At 56.5% G+C, this 22,777-nt stretch overlaps 2 protein-coding genes across 2 annotated transcripts; one reads left to right on the forward strand and one right to left on the reverse strand.

Annotated features, from left to right (window-relative positions):
• Nucleotides 1-807: 807 nt before the first annotated feature.
• Nucleotides 808-1,404, forward strand: LOC119109764 (uncharacterized). The gene has a single exon (XM_037233516.1). The coding sequence runs from the start codon at nucleotides 808-810 to the stop codon at nucleotides 1,402-1,404; it is 597 nt and encodes a 198-aa protein (XP_037089411.1).
• A 39-nt stretch (nucleotides 1,405-1,443) lies between these two features.
• On the reverse strand, nucleotides 1,444-22,303 carry LOC119109765 (polycomb complex protein BMI-1-A). Its single transcript, XM_037233517.1, has 8 exons — nucleotides 22,224-22,303; nucleotides 16,518-16,669; nucleotides 16,239-16,335; nucleotides 13,211-13,314; nucleotides 12,407-12,503; nucleotides 4,419-4,539; nucleotides 3,159-3,239; nucleotides 1,444-1,455 (listed from the first exon to the last, which is right to left on the reverse strand). Exons 2-8 carry the CDS (start codon nucleotides 16,627-16,629, stop codon nucleotides 1,444-1,446), a joined length of 624 nt encoding a protein of 207 aa, XP_037089412.1. The 5' UTR covers nucleotides 16,630-16,669; nucleotides 22,224-22,303.
• Nucleotides 22,304-22,777: the final 474 nt, after the last annotated feature.

Genomic DNA, 22,777 nt, shown 5'->3' on the forward strand with positions numbered 1-22,777 from the left:
TTTCCCACCTCCTGCTTCACCTTCCTCCCAGGAGCAGACCCCGTAGTTGAGCCGGAGCTGGTAACAACCCCACTCCTCGCCTTGGACGTGCTTGGTGTGGACCCATCTGTCGCAGTCCGTGGACTGGGAACGATGGAATTGACAGGTGATGGAGCACTTGAAACACCACCGTTGGACACAACGACGTCTCCATTGGTACCGGCCAAGACGTGGGGACTTCCTTCGCTCAACGAAACCGGTGGGTTCGAGACGGCTGCCGCGGGCACTAAAGGAGAGCAGGCCGCCGCTCCACAGGAAGAGGCAGGTGCGCTTGGAGTACCTCCGTTCGAGGTCGCCAGAGGCCCCGAAGCACACTGGTTCGGCGCAGCACTGGAGCTTACCGCGCATGTGGTGCTCAGTGTCCCATCCTGTCCCGCGCTTGGCTCCTTCGGCATTGGACTGCACTGCCCCGGCTCACCACTGCTGAACACGTGTCTGAATCTCTCGGCGAGACCTTCGGACGACGTTGTGGTCCGACTGCCATTGAGGACATCGCCAGACTTTGTGCCTTTTTGATTCACCGAAACACGGGATTGCTCGCCGGTGCCGTTTTTCCTCCTCCTGTTCTTCGCACCACCTAATTTGGTACCACCTCTTTTCATCAACGCATGGGCATTTTGGCCGCTGTTGTTCGTGCCGATCTCGGGTCTTCTTCCACCCTGCCTCACTCCACTCGTCTTCAGCAAAGCCCGGCGGTCCCCACCATTTGCTGCTCTCCCGCTGCCGGCCATGGCATCCCCCTGTGTAGTGACCTCTCCGTTAAACGGAATGTGGGGCTTCTCGCCATTGGCTGTCGCCTCGATCCCAGACTTTGCACCGCGCATCTTCATCACGTCATCGGCCTCCACGGGTGCCGCCTCAGACCTGCCTCTGGAGTCGGACGGACAGACCGGTGCCGCCTCAGACCTGCCTCTGGAGTCGGACGGACAGACCGGTGCCGCATCAGACCTGCCTCTGGAGTCGGACGGACAGACCGGTGCCGCCTCAGACCTGCCTCTGGAGTCGGACGGACAGACCGGTGCCGCATCAGACCTGCCTCTGGAGTCGGACGGACTGACCGGTGCCGCCTCAGACCTGCCTCTGGAGTCGGACGGGCTGACCGGTGCCGCCTCAGACCTGCCTCTGGAGTCGGACGGACTGACCGGTGCCGCCTCAGACCTGCCTCTGGAGTCGGACGGACAGACCGGTGCCGCTCAGACCTGCCTCTGGAGTCGGACGGACAGACCGGTGCCGCCTCAGACCTGCCTCTGGAGTCGGATGGCACAACTGGTGCCGCCTCAGACCTGCCTCTGGATTCGGACGGACAAACTGGTGCCGCCCTCAGACCTGCCTCTGGAGTCGGACGGACAGATCGGTGCCGCCTAGGACCTGCCTCTGGAGTCGGAAGGACAGATCGGTGCCGCCTCAGACCTGCCTCTGGGGGTCGGACGGACAGATCGGTGCCGCCTCAGACCGCCTCTGGAGTCGGACGGACTGACCGGTGACGCATCACCCCCCTCCAACACGTCACAGGACGTGGCCGCACCAGGACGTCACACTAGGCAAGCGCACATGCGCGCTTCGTTACAGACACGGTATCATGCAAGTGCACGTCTGCACTGTTCCAGGAGCCTGCCGCCTGTTCATCGGAGGCGTCACAGTTAACAGCGTGCTTGCCAGTACCGCTCAGCGACACAGCCGGGGTCCTCGAAGCGCTGTCCCTCGGGCCCACACTGCGCCTGGCGATGAAGCTAAGCGACAGTCCTGTGATGTGGGGGGATGCGGATGCCGGTGTCCGCGCAGCGCTCGTCGCAGTCCACATCCGGTCTAACGGAGAGGCTGATTGCCGCCGTCTTCTGAGGCAGAGCCGCTCGCACCGTCACCATTCTGTCCAACAGCTGAACCTTTGCCGGCCCGTTCCAAGCTGTCTGCTGGCGTTGCAGCGGTCTCTGTGACTTCCGAGTCGCCAGCCTGCAGCGACAGAGGCGCCATGGCCGCCGCCGGGGCCGCAGACAGCCCCGTCAGACGGTCCGCCGCCGCTCTCGGCACCCGGCCGCCGCCGTCCGGCGCGGGGCGCGTGCTCCGTGTCCCGCCGCGCCTCCGCCGGACCGGTCTGCGGCGCCCGCCCGCCGCCGCAGTCAGTGGGCCCCACAGCAGCCAACGAGGCCTGCTCCTCTGCCGCACGCCGCGCCGACGCTTCCGGCCGCCCGTTTTTCCGGCGCTTGGGCGGCGGCGGCGCAGCGGCCGGCGCGGCCCGCTTCCTCGTCCAGCGGTAGAAAAACGTCATCGGGCCCGTCTGAAAGTCAAACAAACAAGTCGGCATTCCAGGCCCGGCGGCCGGCGCGATCGGCCCAGCCGTGCCACTTATCAGCACCGGCTGCTGCATACCTCGGCCGCTCTCCGGCCAGCGAAGCGATGGGGAGCAGACGACACGGTCGAGGATGGGGAGCAGATTACACCGTCACGGAAGGGGAGGAATAGCACGGCAAGGGATGGGGACGAGACGACAGGGCGGATGGATCGGAGGAGAGAAGGCAGCGGAAAGATGGGTTGGAAGGACGCGAAGGGGACAGGATGGGCGCGCAAAGAAAGGAGACAACACAGTGGATGGAAGGAAGGAGAGAGACGGAGAAAAAACATGGAGAGAGGATGGAGGGAGGGAGGGAGGGGGAAAAGGAGAGGGGAGGAAGGGAAAAAGGGAGGGAGGGAGGGAGGGAGATGGTGGGGAGCGATGACAGGGAAGGGAAAGAGGGAGGGAGGGGGACGAAGAGAGGGGGAGAGAAAGATGGAGAAAGGAGGGAGAGAGGGAGAGCGGGATGAGGGAGAGAGGCCGTCAGAGAGAGACCCGAAGTGGGAAATGCATAAACTAACCCAATTTAAATGTAGATCATGCTTAGAGGACAGAGAAAAATGCAACGGGGGAGGATAGGACAAACGGTAAGAGTCATTCTATCTCGTTCTGTGTCTCGAATTTGCGGTGTTTTACAAAGGCTCAGTCACTGTTGATCTGGCAGCTTGCCAGGCAAGACCTGACTGAGTTCTGATCTGGTGGGATTCTGAGCTGTTACGATTCCGACGGATTAGAATTCTGATCTGCGAGGATTCTGATCTGTACGCGGTATTCTGCGTTAGTGACTTACCCGTTCCCAGCTGTACATGCAGGTCACGTCCAGGATCATGAGTTCATCCCGTAGAACATCCCCGCCGTATAAGATGTCCAGCTGACGAAGCGTCGGTCAGTTGGTAAGGCGTCAAACGCACGGGACACATTGGTGAATCACGGACATCCTGTACGCTTTTAAATGGGTATTCAAATGCAGCCGCACCACTTTTTGAGACACATTGTTAATCAGCCTATTTGCCTGCACTAATCCAAAATAATTGCAGTCCGAAAAGAGGGTCAAGCGCGTAAACGCCCGTCTGGACCAGCACGATCTGACGAGGCCAAGACAGCCTTTAGGTCGGTGCGGTCGAGAGGACAGCGACGCCCTCTGGTCTGGTGTGGCCAGGGCGCGCCCAGTGACACCCCTCTGGGCTGGTGTGGCCAGCCCGTGCCCCGCACCAGGTCTCGGTGACACCCACCTGGGCTGGTGTGGCCAGGCCGCGTCCAGTGACACCCTTCTGGGCTGATGTGGCCAGGCCGTGCCGCGCACCAAGCCCCGGTGACACCCACCTGGGCTGATGTGGCCAGGCCGCGCCCCGCACCACGCCCCGGCGACACCCACCTGGGCTGATGCGGCCAGGCCGCGCCCCGCACCAAGCCCCGGCGACACCCACCTGGGCTGATGTGGCCAGGCCGTGCCCCGCACCAAGCCCCGGCGACACCCACCTGGGCTGATGTGGCCAGGCCGTGCCCCGCACTAGGCCCCGGTGACACCCACCTGGGCTGGTGTGGCCGGCCGTGCCTCACACCAGGCCCCGGCGACACCCACCTGGGCTGATGCGGCCAGGCCGCGCCCCGCACCAAGCCTCGGCGACACCCACCTGGGCTGATGCGGCCAGGCCGCGCCCCGCGCTAGGCCCCGGTGACACCCACCTGGGCTAGTGTGGCCAGGCCGTGCCCCGCACCAGGTCCCGGTGACACCCACCTGGGCTAGTGTGGCCAGGCCGCGCCCCGCACCAAGCCCCGGTGACACCCACCTGGGCTAGTGTGGCCAGGCCGCGCCCCGCACCAAGCCCCGGCGACACCCACCTGGGCTGATGTGGCAGGCCGTGCCCCGCACTAGGCCCCGGGTGACACCCACCTGGCTTAGTTGTGGCCAGGCGTGCCCCGCACCAAGCCCCGGTGACACCCACCTGGGCTAGTGTGGCCAGGCCGCGCCCCGCACCAAGCCCCGGTGACACCCACCTGGGCTGATGTGGCCAGGCCGCGCCCCGCACCAAGCCCCGGTGACACCCACCTGGGCTGATGTGGCCAGGCCGTGCTTCATGGTCAGCAGCTTCCGCAGGTGACCCACGCTGAGGCTGGCCGGCGCTTGGAAGAACCGTTTTGGAGGCAGTGCGGTCTCCTCGCCACCATGGCTGAAGTGGAGATAGAACGGTGGTTGGGTTGTTCCCAAGACCGTAGAGCATGTATCACAAATGGTCCAGGTCACGTGAGTTGATAGCACAACAGAAATTCGGATCGCGGACTTGCACATCCACATGCATGAATGAAAGTGTTTCACATTGGTTGTAGTTTGTGATTTCGTTGCGGTTCCATAGCTTGTATGAGCGCTGTATGACCCAGAATCCGGTACGTTTTAAAGCCCAAGTTGCAAAAGGCATTATCACCACAGGCTGTAAAAGTGATACTGAACCTGACAGGTGAACTACTGTATGCCGAACGCCACCCTTATTATTCAAGCAAGCAAACCGGTTGCGGAAAGCCGCGCGCATGGACGAAAGACGGCACTGCTGATCCTGAGATCCCTGGCGAGTACGGTTATACCGCTGCGGTTACCAGCACCTCGGCATCACCACTTCGGAAATTCCCACTTTGGCTTCCGGGTTCCGAGGTGATGCCTGTGGCCGTAACCATGCAATCTCCACCACTGTACTTATCCAAACGTCATTATGATTACGCTCGCCGTTCTCCCCTGCAAGACTGCAATTATCTGATCAATAAAGGCACGACAACTGATCAATCACCGCGCCCAATTACGTTTGCAACGCTACCCGCCCGTGATGAGCGGCGCCTCCCCGCAACGGGAGGTGACGCCAGCCGACTGGCACGTGCCGTAAGCAGCCGCGGCCACCTTCGCTGCAGGAGAAACTGTGCCAGACCGCTCGCCTGCATGTTGATAATGGAGTCGGCACGACATCACGCGGCTCCGGGGCGCCGCCGTCAGCTGTCGGCGGCACTGCCGGCTGCCGCAGCCGCGCCGCCGCGCGGGCGCTGACGCCGGCGCGCCGCACGACCTGCAGCGCCACTGACTCGGCAAAATAATCCGTATTAATATGGGCATGCATTTGCCGGGCATTGATTTACGGCTGGTCGGCGACGGCGCCTGCAAAAACATCTCTGTTGTGGCGCTGGCCAGACGACGCCTCTTTGTTGCAAAGCCGCCTTGTTCGCCGCCGCCCCACCGTTTACGAGCGAGGCGCCCCCGACCGGACAGCGCGACCGGCGCCGCCGACGTCTCGCCCCAGGCCCGGCCGTTATCGACGCCGGTCAGCGGGACTGATGGCCTCGACGGGCTCCCCGGAGGCGGACGAGCCCCGGCGTATGGCGCAGCGCTCCACTGGGCAACAGACGGACCATTGGGCAGGCCAAAGGTGGATGGGCGGACACGAGCTTTGGCTGGAGCTGACCTTTTCCATCGATTGGGCGTCAAAGCCACGAAACTTAATTGATGAGGGTTGATTAATGGTGGGCAGGGTTCCGGCAAGCTGCATGGGTGCAGTTTCAGGTGGGGGTCCATTTTTCTCTCAACTAGGAGAAAAATAGGCCACATTGGGGAAGAAGCCTACCCTTTGGCGTACTTTGGGGCTGGGTTTCGCTATTCCTCCCTGTTCTCCTCCCCCCACGCATCTTCCTGACTCCGTTCTGGCGTGTCATGGCCGGGACAGTTCTCAGCCGCGGTGCCTCGCAGTCGCGTGATGCCAGGGACGGGTCGCCAGGAGCGGGCCAGGGCACGCTCCCCTCAGTAACCAGCTATACTTAACTCCGATAACTTAAGCGGAATCGTCCCTCAGCCTGCCACACGGAGGTGTACTTCAGCGCACGCGACGAACAAGAGGTGGGATCCAGAAAAAACTGCATAGGTAACTAGTTTTGTTGGTTGGGCACTGACCTACCCGGGCTTGACATATGTGAACGAATGCGGAAAGGAGTGCGCGCTTTGAGCTCGACGTTCGTTTCTTCTTAAAGTATCATCATCTGATCACAACAGGGTTACAGCTGATGACTAATTTCACCTCAAAATGGCCGCTCCCACAAGCTGGATATGCAATCATCCGTCCGAAGGTCCGAAGCAAATGGTCGATGCTCATTTAACGTGTAGCTGCTGTTGTTCAGGCCTCGGCTAATCCTGGCCTAGACAGCCGCATATGTGCATCTTGCATATGTGAATCCTGCATATGTGCAACACACAGGCGAAGTGGGCCGGCGCAAAGCACACTTCATGCAAAATGGATGACGCTCGAGCTCGATTCATGAACAGTCCCGACGATCGCAACCAGCACATTTGAAGAATGTGTACAGTCCAGGACTTACGTTCCGGACTAACGGGCGGAACGAATCGGGATCAGGGAACAATCTAATCAACATCGTGCTCTTGAACCGAATGTTTCACATTTGAAAGTATTGAAGAACGCAGCAGATATGATGAAACAAGCTCACCTGCAACTATTGATATGTTTTTAAGTGGAAAAGTCTGCTCCTGACAGTACAATTTTCCGTTTAGCAAATATGCTACTAGATGCGTCATGGTTTGATGACGTCCTCGCGCCTTCCATAACATTGATTGAGAGCCAGTTGACGGCCGTTATGTCAGGGAATTGCGCTCATGAATGCCAGATATGAACGCCTCGACAATTATAACTGTATTGGCCTAGATCAGCGCATAGCTTATGGAATGACAGCATTTGAATGGCGTAGCTATGACGTCATGAATGCCAAGGTAACTTTTTTTCTTTTTTTCATTCAACTTTTTTCAAATCGACTCGTTTATGCTGCATTCCCTGTGGGTTTGGAGCATTCCCAGATGCGAACATACGCATCATAACAGAGGACTGAGCGGCGAATGCTGCCATGCGCGTTGCAATTCTCTGCTTATACCATTTTGCCGTGCCTCCACTTTTAAGGCTTTGCACCAACCAGTGGCTCATATATAGCTTGCATACGTGGTTTAGAACACACCACAAACGCAACACGAAAACGAAAAAGGGTAAAGAAGGCTTGAATATTTGGTGTACTTGAAGCAAAAGCAAAATGTTTAAGTCCGCCCTAAGTGTAGCGCTCCTGATCGCTTTACGGGTGGTTTTTGACAACATTGTCTTCAAAAGATATCTAGCCTGCCGTCTTTTGTTTGTGACATCACTCTTTAAAGTCTGTTTGATGGATCCCAGACTTTCGTGGGAAATCAGTCTCATCTCATGCATTTCAGGCGAAATCCTCCGCATCAAAATGTGGTTCACAAAAATGTTTCTAGTTCCTAGCATATGAGGAATTTTTATTAAAATTGTAAGCATAGCAAAAAAAACTGCGCAGTAGCCTCTTTTGAAATGAGCCTCTATCCCCAACAGCCCAGAACGTAGCCCGACTTGGGCCAAATTCTGGATCCATCACTGACTGTGCGCCGCTGCGCTACAGACAGGATGCTTATGAATTACATGCTGGCAGAGCATGACCCCCTCCTTCCCCGCCCCAATCGTTTGGGAACAAGAGTGAGTACGCTCACCACGGAAACTGCTGTGGGGGGAGCGAAAGAGTACGTTCTCCTTAGCAGACCGCGGGTTGGCAACAAGGGCCAGTCTTATGTGGCACGGGCACATGAGCCAAATCCGACAGGCGGGAACTGGAGCCCTGGCACGACAATAGGGGGAGGGGGGAGCAGGGTCCCGAGACAACGACAGGCAGGGAGCTGACGCCTCGACACCAGCGGCAGGCGGGGAGCAGGGTCCCGATGTCATGACAGGCAGGGAGTCGGCGCTCCGACACCGTGACAGGCGGGGAGCCGGCGCCCCGACATGGTGACAGGCAGGGAGCTGACGCCCAACACCGTGGAAGGCAGAGAGCCGGCGTCCCGATACCGTGACAGACGGAAAGCAGGAGCCCCGACAACGTGGAAGGCAGAGAGCCGGCGTCCCGATACCGTGACAGACGGAAAGCAGGAGCCCCGACAACGTGACAGGCAGGGAGCCGGTGCCACCATATCGTGACAGGCCGGGGGCTGGCCCTCCGACACGGTGACAGGCAGGGGGCTGGTGCTCTGGCACTGTGTCAGGCAGGGAGACGGCACTCCAACACTGTGACAGGCAGGGACCCGGCGCTCCAAAACCGTGACAGGCGGGAAGCTGGCGCTTCGACACAGTGACGGGAGGGGATCTGGCGTTCCGACACCGCGACAGGCGGGGAGCTGGCGCCCCGACACGCCTGATCTGGCGGTCGCTCGGTGGCGCTGGCCGGGCCCCTCCGCGCGCGCGCGCCCCATCGGCAGACGGGGCCGCGCTGCTCGGTCGCGCCGGCGACCGCGCCGGCCCCCCTGCGCGGGCCGGCGGAGGCGGGAAGGTGCGGCAGCTGCACCGGTAAACGTGCCGGCCGCCGCCCGGCCGGCACCGGAAGATTAGGATAATGGCCGACTGCGGCCGGGCTGGCGCACCAGGGCTGGGCCCGAGGGAGGCCGGCGGCGCCAGCGGTGAAGCTGCCGAGGCGGGCCGCTGCCGGGCCCAGCCGCCCGCCAACGGCACGAGAGCTCCGCCAGGGCTCAGCTGGCCGGTTACACAATATGGGGTTCCAGTGGTCATCTGGTGCGTGCCCTGACATCCGGCAAGGAAAGGTCGCGGGGTAACGCGATTATATCGCTTTGCTGTTTTTCTTTGAAACGCATTCATTTACGTGCCTAAGTCGACAAAAAGCATTTGGACACCACTAAAGCAAAGTGCTGTTTGCAACCGAAGGACAACTCAGCACCTATTGCAACTGCAGAGTCCCAACATGAAACGCGGTTTGATCGCTTGGAATGTATTCATCGAACCTGCCAATTAGTTCAGATTAGCGACGCTTCTTATCACATGCGCGAACCAGGCTGATCTAAGTCGGGGCACATGGCCTTTCAGAGGAGATTTTCATCCAATGACCTAAAAGTGGTGTTTATCGCAATGCACGAGTTCTCGCTCCAGCCAAACTCAGCATCAAGACGCATCATGAGGTACCGACCGATGCGTGTGGGGTTGGCGTCGTCGCTTTTGCGTGCCGGCGTCCCCACCGTCACCCTCTTCTCCTTTTACGAGCCATTGCTAACATGCTGTTTATGGCATACTAGCCGAGGTTCGCCAAACAACCCGACCAACCGGGACTTCCCAGAGTACACATCGGCGCGAAAATTGCCCGCGCAAACAAGGTCGCTGCCCCCCCCCCCCCCCCCTCTCTCCCTCCCACAACTCTTTCTCTCTTTCGGATCTGCGCTCCGAGTGCAAACAAGAGAGGCTGCAGGCAAAAGAACGTTTAATTGAACTGGGGAATGTTATGGCTCGCACGACAGCTATTCGCAGGACAAAACTTCCTTAGGTTCGTTACGATAAGGTACGTAGAATATCAATTTTGTAACAAAAAGTTATTAAGGTTAAAAAGCTCGCAAAGAATAATGCTCGCAGGGTAAATTGTTCGTCGGCAATGGTTCGAAACGAGTGTGATCATATGCACAAAAGTTCGTGCAGAAAAAAAGTCGTACGCAAATGTGTGTACGCAAATATTCGTCGTGGATAAAGTTTGTATGACAAAAGCACGCAAGCCAATATTCGTTTGCAGATGTAGAGTGTAAGTTTCCAATTGTTCCCATGGATGAAGCTCGTTTGACAAAAAACGCACATCAAATATCCCATGTACATGTGCACTGCAGGTTCGAAGGCAGATTCCCATTATTGGTGCCGGGAGTCGTAGTGTCGCTGCGGGGCAGCAATGCACAATGGCCTTGAGCTGGAAGGAACGGGTAAAAAACCTCATCCTATCGACGACTCCACCCGACCCCTTCTGAGCGCGCCACTGACGTCAGCTGGCGGCTGTGGCCAGAGGCAGGTGTTCTTCCCTATCACCCCACCCTCACCCTTAGACGACTCCACCCGACCCCTCCCGAGTGCGCCACTGACATCAGCTGGCGGCTGTGGCCAGAGGCAGCTGTTCTTCCCTATCACCCCACCTTCACCCTTAGACGACTCTACCCGACCCCTTCTGAATGCGCCACTGACATCAGCTGGCGGCTGTGGCCAGAGGCAGCTCGACTGCAGAACACCATGGGCGGAGACGCAAGTAACACCCGGTATACGATTGCCTGTATCAAGTGACCCAAAGCCCACAGAGAAAGATGCCCACGCTGCCTCCGCTTCTGTTAACCCGCTTTCACCGGGACCTTGTACCGACCCAGCACTGCCCGAGGTTATCACTATTAAACTGTATGCTGGATAGCGCTAGAAATTACACCATCGAGCGCACGCCCAAGATCATACCACGCGGAACAACTTTCAGCGAAATCTGAGCGCTGGCGGTGTGTCATTTGGTAATCCAAACATTCTGAACATTCCTCATGGGAGTTATTGTCGGTACAAAGCTGTTGTTATATGATCAATGCTTATGAGCTTTTGCGAACGTGCTTTTGTGGGGCAAGCTGTATTCGTCAAGTTTGCCTAGCTTGCCCAGCTAGCCTACGTACAATTGCTTCCAAACATTCCAGTACGTACTTTATTCATGCGAACTTCTCCATACAAACTTCTGTCGATACGAATATTTTTAAAACGTTATTTGTACCGTACGGAGACTTGCTTATAAACCGTGGCACACGGACTTTTGAGTACGTACTTCTGCCACACGAACTCGATATACTACCAGCGTTTGCTTACGATAAATGCTCACGTACTTAAGCATACGCAATATTTCCAAACGACCGTTTGGCCAGTGATGATGATTGGGGTTTCAGGGCAAGCCGACTTCTGAGGTCATTTTGCGCCCACCGTTTGTTTTTAAACCAGGCAAAACATGGGTAGTGCTAAATTAGCTGAGTTCGTAACAAATGTCGCCCGCACAGAAGCGCCGTCGACGCCGTCACGTGACCAGATCCGGTCACAGCTGCGCGGGGCACGAGCGTACCTCGGACCACGTGGGGGAGGGGGCAGGTGCGCACTCCTCATTAGAGGCACGACAGGCAGGAGATTAAACGAACATTGTCACTTTATTCAAAATAAAAAACGGTCTGAGTGTAGGCAGCCTGCTAGCCATCCAAATCGACATCGCTTAATGCCTCACACTTGCCAGCACGTGTCCAACTTGCGCAGAGTACCACGCGCTGGATCAGACCCGCTTCCCACTGAAGGAGAGCTGAGGACGCTACGTGTTATACAAACTCCTACAGCCGGCTCCAAACAGCTGACAAACGTTCAAAACTACAGCCGACATCGTCGAGCATACAGCTGGTCGACTGTTCCGGAGTGGCACGTGATCCCTGGCCGGGCGGTTTACACGCAGTCAGTGCGGCGACCGAAATACACCCCGGCGACCACCCAGGGACTGAGCGCGCCTCTCCCGGTGCCTAATGAACGCGTCATGTTGTCGTCATCACGATAATTAGCTGGCGCGGCCGTGCACGGGTCGGTTCGGTCTGCCGGCGGCGGACCGAGACAGGGGTGCGTGCCCCCGCCGGCCGAGACAGCGGTACCAGCTGGTGACCGACTCCCGCACCCGGTCCATATCTGCGTCCACACCGCCGGCGCCCGATCCATACCGCCGACGGTCGGTGCGGTCCACACCGCCGACGTCCCGGCGGACGATCGGGCAACTCCGGGGGAGGGGAAGGGGAAGCGATGGAGGAGCTACGCTTATCACAACCCGGTCGTCCCTCCCTCGTACCCAAAGGGCCGTAGGGAACGAAGCCTGGCTCCTGACACCTGGATCCTGACCCCCTGGCTCCTGACACACAGCTCCTGACGCCTGGCTCCTGACGCCTGGCTCCTGACGCCTGGCTCCTGACGTCTGGCTCCTGACGCTTGAGCGACGGCTGACGAGTAATTTCGTGGTCGGGGAGTTAGACGCAATTTGTGAGCAAGTGGCTCCGAGACCAGAACTGTTAACGAGAAGATCAAGGATGCGGAAGCGGGTGGATTCACGGGAAATACAGGGGACCGAGGGAAGACGTAGCTATGGGCAAGGAGGCGTGCGGCAAGAAGGTTGGGAGATGACGCTCTGGTGTGGACGCACCTGTAGTACTCGAGGCTGAAGCTGATGGGGTCGGTGAGCGTGCACACAAACTGCTGGGAACTGACGTCACCACGCCTCTCCGGCGACAGGCTGCGATCTGCCGAAACGTCAAAACAAAACGTCACTTGCACGAGTCAGTTTCAAGACGTTTCACTGATAGTAAAGAAGTGACGTTTTTTGAGAACATCCTGCATAAAGCACTCCGCTCACGGGCAATTCACTTTACACAAAAACGATTATTTGGGCTTTTCTGTTGAGGCTCAACTAATGAGGTCACGACAAGAAAATTCTGCGGTTTATTTTGGAAATAAAATGATCAACATTAGCCTACCATAAAACCCTGACCAAAATAGCATCAACCAACGACAAATTCGTTAACACCAACTGTGCCCGTGCAGCTTGGACACACGCACATACCAGGCGACATGACAATCGTGATGCCCTGTGAGACTTGACGTCACTTGCAAGAGAGTGAGCTTACATGGTCTACAGCCTGCGCCGAAAGCACTGCAATCCGCCCCGCTGCCGCCGTTGAGAAACCCGACACTGTCGATTATTTCTGATAGGCTGTCCCGTTGCCCGAAGGGGAAGACTGTCATGTCACCAGTAAGGAAATGCAAGAGCCTTCCATTCACGCCTTCCCCCGGGCCGCAGCCGAATCCCGACCGCATTATCTATGGCGGATAATTTGGCGGCCAGCATTGTACCGACAGTCGGGCGTCGAAGCCTGGGGTTTGCCCGGATATCCGGTGGCGCGGCGCCTTTTGTGCGCGCGGCCGCGGGAGCGGACCGGCCATGACGCACCTCTCCGCGGGTGGCGCCCGTAGAACTCTCTCCGCCGCTGCATCTCGGCGTTGAAGAGACGGGGCACCAGTTTGTACACCACAGACTGCAGGGTCTGGTCAGGCCTGTGGACGGCACAGTTACAGATACTCAGATAGGAGAACACGGAGAGACGGAAGCGGGGGTCAGGCCAGAGCCGAGACAGAGACAGACACTCAGGTAGGAGGTCACAGAGAGCGAGGGGAGCGGGGTCAGGTCTGCGGACGGAACAGAGACAGACACTCAGGTGGGAGGTCACGGAGAGAGAGGAGCCGGGGTCAAGCCAGAGCCGGGACAGAGGTAGACACTCAGGTAGGAGGTCACAGAGAGCGAGGGGAGCGAGGTCAAGCCAAAGTTGCGGCGCCACACGAGCAAACAGCCAAGCCCCGGTCCATCCTCGAGCATATAACAAATATTTCAGAAAAAGATGCGCCAGCAGTACCTTACGATTTTCGTCAAGACTGGGGGTGTTTACATTTGTATTACCTCACAACGCTTTCGTATGATTTGGTTCCGTATGGTCTCTGGGATGTCTTGTCTCACTGGGGAGAGCCAAGACATCCCAGAGATGCGAAACTCCACCCATTCTAACAGGGTTATTTGCCCCGGGTGCGCCGTCATTGGACGCACAATGGAGGCGATTCCAATCTGTAGCAAGTCAACGCTGCGGCACTGCTCGACCACTGCCAGGCGACCCATTCGCGCGGCATTCCATTAGGAGCCTCCACTCGACGCATACAAAAGTGGAGCACTCAATACATCCCTTCATCAGTGGGGAGAGAGAATCAATGGAACGAATAACGCTGTGTGAATGCAATGAATTGGAACTAATGGCACGTGGTGCGTCTATGCAGATGTGAACAATTCAGGGCCACCTGATGAACGGGGCAGACTGGACCGTCACTGCAGGGGCGCTCCCAGTCAGCACGGACATGCTCGCTGCAATAAGAACTGATACAGATTGCCCACAGCTGTATGGCGTATACATGCACAACCTGCTACATATAACGTTTCACTTTTCATTCATAATGCCCTGAGGTCGTCACTGCCGTCAGCACGAAGCGTTTATGAACCACGCAGTAAGTAAATTACCGACAACCAGCTCCGGAGCGTTTCAGCAGGTCCCCAGGAGCAGATGGAGGACACGTTTTAACGTTGTTCTCTTCACGAATGTGACGGGGAGCTCAATTTAGGCACGTCGCGAAATTGGTGCTCAGTCCGTCCCTAGCTCTTGCACCTACGCATCCCCAACTATATCAAACCTTGCTGCTCATCACCTACGGGACAGCGACACCTCATCCGTCCGGACCGTCATCCTCTGCACGAGGTGGCTCCACCAGCGATCGATGCCTCATTCTCCGGACGGCCCTGTTGAATGGCATTCCTCCGTTGACGGGATTTGTAACATCGGGCTGGCATGATCCCCGGCTGTGCTTGCGAGACCGTGAAACGTACGGGGCGGCACTCGGGACTCGGTGGTCACGGCACGCCGCAGCAGCCAATGGCCGCCCCTGACCGGGCCCGCTCCGCCGCCGCCCGGCGTCAGCGGCGCCGCCAGCTGACGCTGGGCGGCGGACAGGGAAGGGGCTGGCTCCGCTGGGGGCGCTGACACGGGGCGGCCGCGGTCGTAGCCGGTTCACGCTATCACCCGCCAGATCCGCCAAAAGCCGGTGAGCCTGCCGGTCGCAGACGGCAGGGCCAGGTCTGCATGCGCGGCGTCCCGGCTGCAGCTGCGCGCCCACCACGCGCCGCTGATGACGCGTGGCGGGCAAAAAAATCAGCTTGTTGATCGCACCCGGCGCGGTCCATCCGGTCTCTGCAGCCTCAGCTAGCAATGGCGTGTCACAGGCAGCTACGCAGAGGCACGACAGCACTTCACTGTACATTATGGGCGATCAGCTGCGGAGGACTACAGACTACCTGTTTGCATGGCAGTGTCGCGGAAGACATGACGGAGTCGCGGAAGACATGACGGAGTCGCGGAAGACGTGACGGAGTCGCGGAAGACGTGACAGAGTCGCGGAAGACATGACGGAGTCGCGGAAGACGTGACGGAGTCGCGGAAGACGTGACGGAGTCGTGGAAGACATGACGGAGTCGCGGAAGACGTCACAGGGTCACGGTAAATTATGTTACGCTTTTTTGTAATTTTCAACCCTGCCTCTCTCCGTCCATAGTTTCGCACTTATTACACTGGATAAAACTCACTACCCCTGTTACACAGCGGTAAGCGCAACGCCCTTAAAAACAGCGTGCACTTGGTCCCTAACTGAGCTGAAGATGTTAAACAAATAAAGGGCGAGTTCCGGTCATTAGGGGAAGCCAACGACATCCGACTTTGAGGTCTTAAGTTACATTTTAAGACATCAGCATGGTTTGCATGTTCAGCGCATCGGATACCTCCGGCCTAGGCAACTCAAACGGCGCATCAACACAGCCCGCAGTCATCATAGTCGCGAGGTTCGCCTCATGCGGCTTATTCATCGCCGACGGGGCGCGCTCGGTCGGACGGCGCACGATCACCGCCCGACAGGCCGTCAGAAGCGGGGCTGCCGGCCCCGGTTAAGTTCGCTGATGAAATGCACGAGCGATATGGTGCCGGGTGGCGCGGCACGGGGTGGGAACCCCACTGTCTTCACGATCAGTGATGTCATGGGACATCTGAGGCGACGCTGATGACTGGGGACGTCCTTGATTTAGAGCGTGTGGGCGGCGATGTTCATTGTGACACGCATGCCGGGGTTGTCAGCTGGTGCGCGATCGCAGGCGCATGTTAGATGCCCGAGGGCGACGGCTGGCGCGGTCAAACGCACTGAAAACACGAGATGTCACTGGCTCGCTTCCAATCTGGGATCAGCAAAGGACTTAATGGAATGCTCAACGAAGGAACTTGCCGGATATGGTGCAATGGCTCCGAGCCTAAATGTTTCAGGTGAACAAATGTTTGGTTCAAGCCGTTCTCGCGTTCGCACAGCCAGGTCTGAGCAGAAGTCGCAGATCCCGTACCAACCTTAATGCCGCCGTCAGACGAGCCTGGTTTATCTGCGTCTCGCATCTTGGACAGGAACATTTTTTTCTCACGTGCTTTATGATACAGGACTTGCAAACTGTGGACGAGAAACAATGGAATAAAAAGCCAACCGTTCAACGACCGCCCATGGTGATGTCAAGACAGTTGCTAAAGCTCCGAGAAGATCCGAGGCGTCGCCTTCGCTCAAACCATCTTAAAAAGCTCACCTTACGGCTACCAACTACGTCAAAGTGCCGCGACAGCCTTATCGTGACTTACACGAGTGGAGGCACTCCACCACGGTGAAGGCGTCCACGAAGTAGCCGTTGCAGAGGTAGCAGGTGAGCTCCGCGCCGAGTTCCCTGATCTTGAGCCGGCGGGCCCACTCCATTGGACTGGCCTCAGCTGCAAAACGGCCTAAAAACCCAGACCTGAAATAAAGTCATGGTAGGACGTCACGACTCGCTGCAGAATGTATGCCATGCTGCTTTATCCACCTGCCACACAGCTTGGCCAACACCAAACGTAGCACTGATCAAAAACATCACGGCTCATTAAAAAACTACATACACCGAAATGCTTTACAGCCTGTCATCACTCAGAGTCCTCTGTTGAAAAAGTAATTGCTCTGAATGGTTCCTTTTAAATAACATCTTCAAGGTTTGTTCTGCAAAACCTCAGCCGATGCACCAAAGGTTCTGGAAGTCGCGTTTTTTTTTTAGCTTTTAGTTCGGCAGAAATCTGCGTTGTACGGGAATTCTCAATTAAGTAAAACTTACCGGCCGCATCTTGCCATTTTCTGAACCATAGTCAAAATGCTCCCAAGATTCGCGTTGCCTTCAAGTATGTACATATTTTCCAGACGTCGAAGGGGCTAAAACAGATGCTTCACTGCTTCCTAGCTTTCGAACTCAATGGGAGCAACGCCGAAATCTTCATTTTGCCCCATTTTGCCCCAAATTGCGAATGGAAAGGGAACATTGCGTTTCTCAAGCTTCCGGATGAAGCAGAGAGAAGAGACCCGACCGCTTCATGCCCAGATCACAAAGCGGCCCGGGTGTACATCCTCGGCCCGGTTTCAAGCTGCCAAAGACGACGAGGCCATGGAGATGCCGCATCATTCACTACCTCTTGCAGCGTCGCAGACAGCTTGCTGGCGCACCCACCGGCGGCTGAGCGGGCGGGCATGGCAGCTGTCAGGTCCGCCAGGTCTGGCCGGGGCTGCAGCCCTGCACGCTCCGCAGACGGCGCTGACTGACGGACTCCAGTCCGCTGACGCGTTACAGCGACTGTGCGGCTCACCCAGCGCTGGAAGCGCCGCTGGTGCTTATGTAGGCCGCCTGATAGTGTAATCATGCCGCTTGCCTCATTCATCTTTAAATTGCATATCGATCATCATACTTCGCTCTTGCATGATAGCAAAGCGTCTTGCTTCGACATGTATGCTGCTCGTGTGCATTTTACTTATTTGCGAACTTCCTAGTCTTTTACGTTTTCTTTCATAAAGAGCGTCTTTTGCTGCTACTATGAAAGCACCATGACCTGTAAGACCTGTACCCAGCGCGAAGCCACCGCGAGAAGTATTGTTGCCGCTAAAACATTCGAGTTTTTGTTGCGGAAGAGCTTGGTCAGTGCTAGTTCGAACGCGGCGCACATAGGATGTGTGTTTGTGTGTGCTTTTCGTTGTCTAGATAGTGTGTAAACGTTGAAATTCGGCGGCCCTGCTCCTACAAAATGGGAACTTGGCATGGAAGAATAGTTTAGTAAAATATCTCTTGAACTGGTTGGTTTTGTTTCGGTCGTAAATCTCGAAACCACAAAATCGATTCGAAGCATTCAAGACTCAAACCAAATATGCGCCAAATAACGACGAAACAAACACCAGCCTCGCCCTCTTAGCTCAGTGCTGGCCTGCACTTACACCACACGAGGAGTTTCAAGAGCGGGCCGCTGAAGCTACAAGCGGCACGGCCTACACGTGACCCCGTGCAAAAACGTCAACAAACACATAATGTTCATGTGTGCTACTGAGATATGAATTAAATATCTATGGCACATCTGGCTCATTCCCTAATCCATCCGCCGGTGACATCAGTGAGTCCAGAACGCGTCTTTTGGGATTCCGAAGAGTGAGCGGGACATTAGTATGGACTGGATGACCGAAGATATCAGCTCTCACTTCATTCACAGAAGATGAAAAGGTGACTCAACCAGTCAAATTTTGCCTTTGAGAACATCGTCTTGACCCAAATACACCTTTTGCACCATAACCATCGCGACTTCTCTCAACTCGTCCCCCTTCCCCTCCCCCTCCGCCCGCACATCTTCATCCACTAGAGAGTAAATGTTGGCACCATGCCAGGTACGGCACCACAGACGATTTCTGATACAGGGAAGCAGATCTGTGACATCTTGAGCGGAGCAGGATCCTCCTATCCCAAACCCAATCCACCCCTTCCTTGCATTTTGAGCAGTTTTCTTCAACATAATCGTTTAGCTACGCGATGCGCATTATTATCAAAACCTCCTCTAACCCCGTTGGGGCCTCCTTTTGGGTTGATGGGTCTTCCTGTGTGTTTAAGGGCCTCCCCTGCATCTGATGCGTTTTGCTTTGGATCATTCGGGACTTACCGTCCATCCACAGTGCCCGATTTTAGCCATACGGGGCCTCCTACGGGATATGTATGTCTTGTCTTCTAAGCGCCGAATAACCCTTTTCCGGATGGTTAACCCCATTCCGGGAGATGGGACGGGTCCCCCCTCCCCAGATCTCGGGAACTATTGGGCTGTTCTGAATATCACACGGCGCTTGAATTCTCCCGACAATCTGCATTTCTCAAAAAGAAACTGTCGGTAGTTCATGTCAACAGCAAGGCAAAACCAACAAATTTGAAGGCAACTTTGACCATACACGATTGTCACGTTTTACACCGATTTCGACGCAGCATATGCCTGATCGATGGTTACTATTTCCAGATTGATGTATTATGGCGACTGACACATCCTAGAGCGACATATTACGGCGATATTCTGAAATTCATGAGCACGTGTGGGAGGTGCGAAACGGGATACTGGCGGAAATAAATAGAACACGGTTTTTATCGAGTGTTATCAAAGCAGATGAGATACCGCGTTGCTTTCCTTAAAAAAACGAATATAAGTTAATAGTTTACATGGGCGGAGCCAGGGTACTTATTGAGGGGGTGAAAGGAGGGCGGTGAGTACTAGAAAGAAAAGACCAGTGTCGGCCACGATGCTGCTATGCGCTGCAAATGAGTTATGGTCCTTACATAGCACATATGGACATTCCATGGTAAAGCACGTGTTGGTGGTGCCCACGGCAACTGCGTCCTGCAGTCCCCCCCCCCCTTCCCCTCTCCCATGCGTCGTTCCTGGACTCGCCTCTGAAGTAGCAAGCCTTTTAGACGCAGTTTGCCACACATAATTGAGGGATGAACTGCAGCGAACCATTTGAGGCCTTCGTGTTCCAGACAATATAAGCCCCATTATTAAAACCCTCGGAGGCGTCTTTGCACAAAACAAAACAAGTCCATTTCACCAGCTTCAAGTGTGCATGGGTTTTTTCTACAGTTTTCACTCATAGTATCGAAGTGCTGGCAAACGTTTGAGGCCGTGTCACTCTGCATTTTTTTCGCAAAGCTTGAACACATTCTTGTTAACATGTACACCAACTGTTTCTGTAAATATCGGTTAAAGTGCAGACAAGCGCTGTTAAAGTGCAGACTTGTGTCTAAACACCTGGGAGTATTCTCTTTAAGAATACAGTGGTGATCTGTAATGCAGTTAACGCAAGTCGGAAACGACCCATTTAAATCGCTGGAACCGTGTCTGCCATGCCATTTTTGTTATATTGTAATAACCGCTCTCTTCATGCAACTGCCTTATTCATCGGAGGTATCAGTTACCTCTGTGCGCAAAACAGTGCGTAAGATCCCGCAGACAACATCAGTTTTGCATGCTTGTCAAATTTACTGGGGGTCCCTCCCAATATCGGGCCCTGGCAAGGGCAAATCCAGAGGGGGGGGGGAGGGGACATGAGGCCAAAGGCCCCTCCTGAATCACACAACGGTGTAGTGTCCCTTTGGTACACCAAAATCTCATAGTTAAGGGGCACCGGAGCCTTCATTTTGGAGCACCATACTTTTTTTAAATCACCAAATTTTAAGGGACCACAAAGAACCCAAAACCTTCATTACCGAGAGACACAAAGCTCCAGGGCACTGCAATGCCCTTGCCTCCCACTTGACGAAATCCAGGATCGGCTCATTCGGCGAAGGGGTACCAAAGCCTTCATTTTGGGGCGCCGCAGCATTCATTTCCAAGGGGCACCAAATGCAAGTGAGCCACTTAAACGGCTTCGAAACACTGATTTATCCATCCTCACCCTCATAGGGGGGGGGGGGGGGGGGTAATGTGGCCCCAACCCCTAAGGCTTTCTGAGAACATCTCCCCGGCACGTCATGTAATCGCGTCCAAGCCCTCGGCAACTTACGGAGCATTCACTGCGCACGCTATCACATCAAAAACGCGTCTCTAGCCTCTCTGGTTTCCGGCAAGCGGCGGTTCTTTCCAGGAACACTAAACGGTGGTCCACGGCCGGCGCGGGCGCAACCGACGAACCAGCCGATCGCGTGCGGCAGACCGGTTTTTTCAGGGAAAACACATATATATAACATACCTTCACGTGAACGGGACTCTACGTAATGGGTATGAAGTGTACAGCTCAGAACACACCAAACTATGCGTCAATGTGCTCAGAAGTAAGCAAGAAACACTTCCGTGTAAGCTTCATGCTGTCATTTGACAAGGTGTCGCACACATTGGCATGTTGAGCTGCGATAGTGCGATGTTCCAGAAAAGCTGACCTTTGACCTGACATGACGAGATCAACTATTGCGCTAGCAACATGGCACTTATTACCAACCGCGAAATTTCGTCGAGACCAATCCAATGTTATTGCGAAATCTCATCGAGACCATTCCACTGAAAGCATCCATCGCATTCAGCTGGCCAACCGCGCGCATGAAATCTGGCGCGCGCGCGCACCAGGAATCTGGCAACGAATAGAAGGCACTGGTGCCTTCCCTGCCCCCATCCTCACCACAGCACTATTATCTCCAGTGTTACCAAAAGGTTGGTCAGTGGCCAATGGTCTTTCTACAGTACGTTTCACACAAACGCCATTTTTGAAGATCGCGCTACCACCCCGCAGTCCATGCCTGTATATATGTACTGCGTTAGACGGGTGGAAGGCGTACAGCGGGCGGAGAAGCTTCGTTTTTGTTTAGGAAGGATCACTTTCCCCCCAGCTTGGAAAAGATCGTGGGCCAAATACGAGGAGTGACCAGCTCTTGACGCATTTTGGAACAGGTCTGGTTCTTATTCTGCGAAGCCACCCAACTTGTTTTGCGAATCTACGCTCCATGTACATGTCTTCAGTCTACCTCCCCTTCAATCCGTTAGTGGCTCGCCTACATCCCTACAAGCATATTCAAGACCAGGCCGATGCACCCAACCTGGCTGAGCATCCCCTGAATTTGAGCTGTCGTCGGCCGCCAGCCGCCCGCGCGACGCGCGCTTCGCGGGAGACGCTCGGCCGCCCCCACGCCGCCGGCCGGCTGTTTTGATCCGAGGCGTGGTGACGTCACGCTGGCGCCGATCAGCTGATTGCAGAGCGTGAGGCCGCGTGGCTGCGGCTCATGGCAACCGGACGACCGCGGTCGGCGGCGGCCGGGCCTCAGCCGGTCAGACACGAGCGCGCCCGCGACCGGCGCCGCCACCGATACCGACAGGAAACGAGGCCGCACATGTCAACAGGCTGCACTGCGCATGCGCAGCGCAGCTGGTCGACAGACGAAACTCGGCTGACGGCGCGACCGGGAACGGTGCCAGGCGGGCAGCGGATGTGACCCGGCGAGCGGGGCGGCATAGACGCGCAGACGCACACGCAGACTATCACCTTACCTGTCAACGGCTCATCTCCGGCGTGGTGTCGCTGCGCATGCGCACTTCTGCCACTCTGCACACCACGCGCGCACACACACACATAGGGGCGATAGCGGTGGGGACTGGACGGACGGGAGACGGCCGCGCTCACCGCCGCGTCCGCGCCAAGCCCGCGGCGGTCACGTGGTCACAAGGTCCCGGATGCTGCGCGTCCCCCACTGGAGGGCCATTTACACCCGACGTGGGGGAAGGGCAGGGCCGGGTGAGCAGCCACACAGGGACGGCGGCGGTCGCGCCGGACGGCCGAAAGAGAGAGAGAGAGAGGGAGAGAGCGGGAGCGGCCCGTTGCGCGCCGGCTGGGAGAGAGGAGCCGGGCGCGCGCCTCGAAGCGGGCCTGCGAGGCGGGGGACGTAAGGGAGAATGGTAGGCCCGCCCCCTGCCCACAGCACCCAGCGCGATTCATCATGGCTCACGCTCTGTTGGTGTCCGCCAAACATATGTGTGCGATGAGACAGTGCCAAAAACGATGACCGAAAATCATGGCTGTCATCGATTGTGCCTCGATTCGCATG

This window comes from Pollicipes pollicipes, unplaced genomic scaffold (genome assembly GCF_011947565.3).
Source record: "Pollicipes pollicipes isolate AB1234 unplaced genomic scaffold, Ppol_2.1 Scaffold_7231;HRSCAF=8579_pilon_pilon_pilon, whole genome shotgun sequence".
NCBI classification, from domain to species: Eukaryota; Metazoa; Arthropoda; class Thecostraca; order Pollicipedomorpha; family Pollicipedidae; genus Pollicipes; species Pollicipes pollicipes.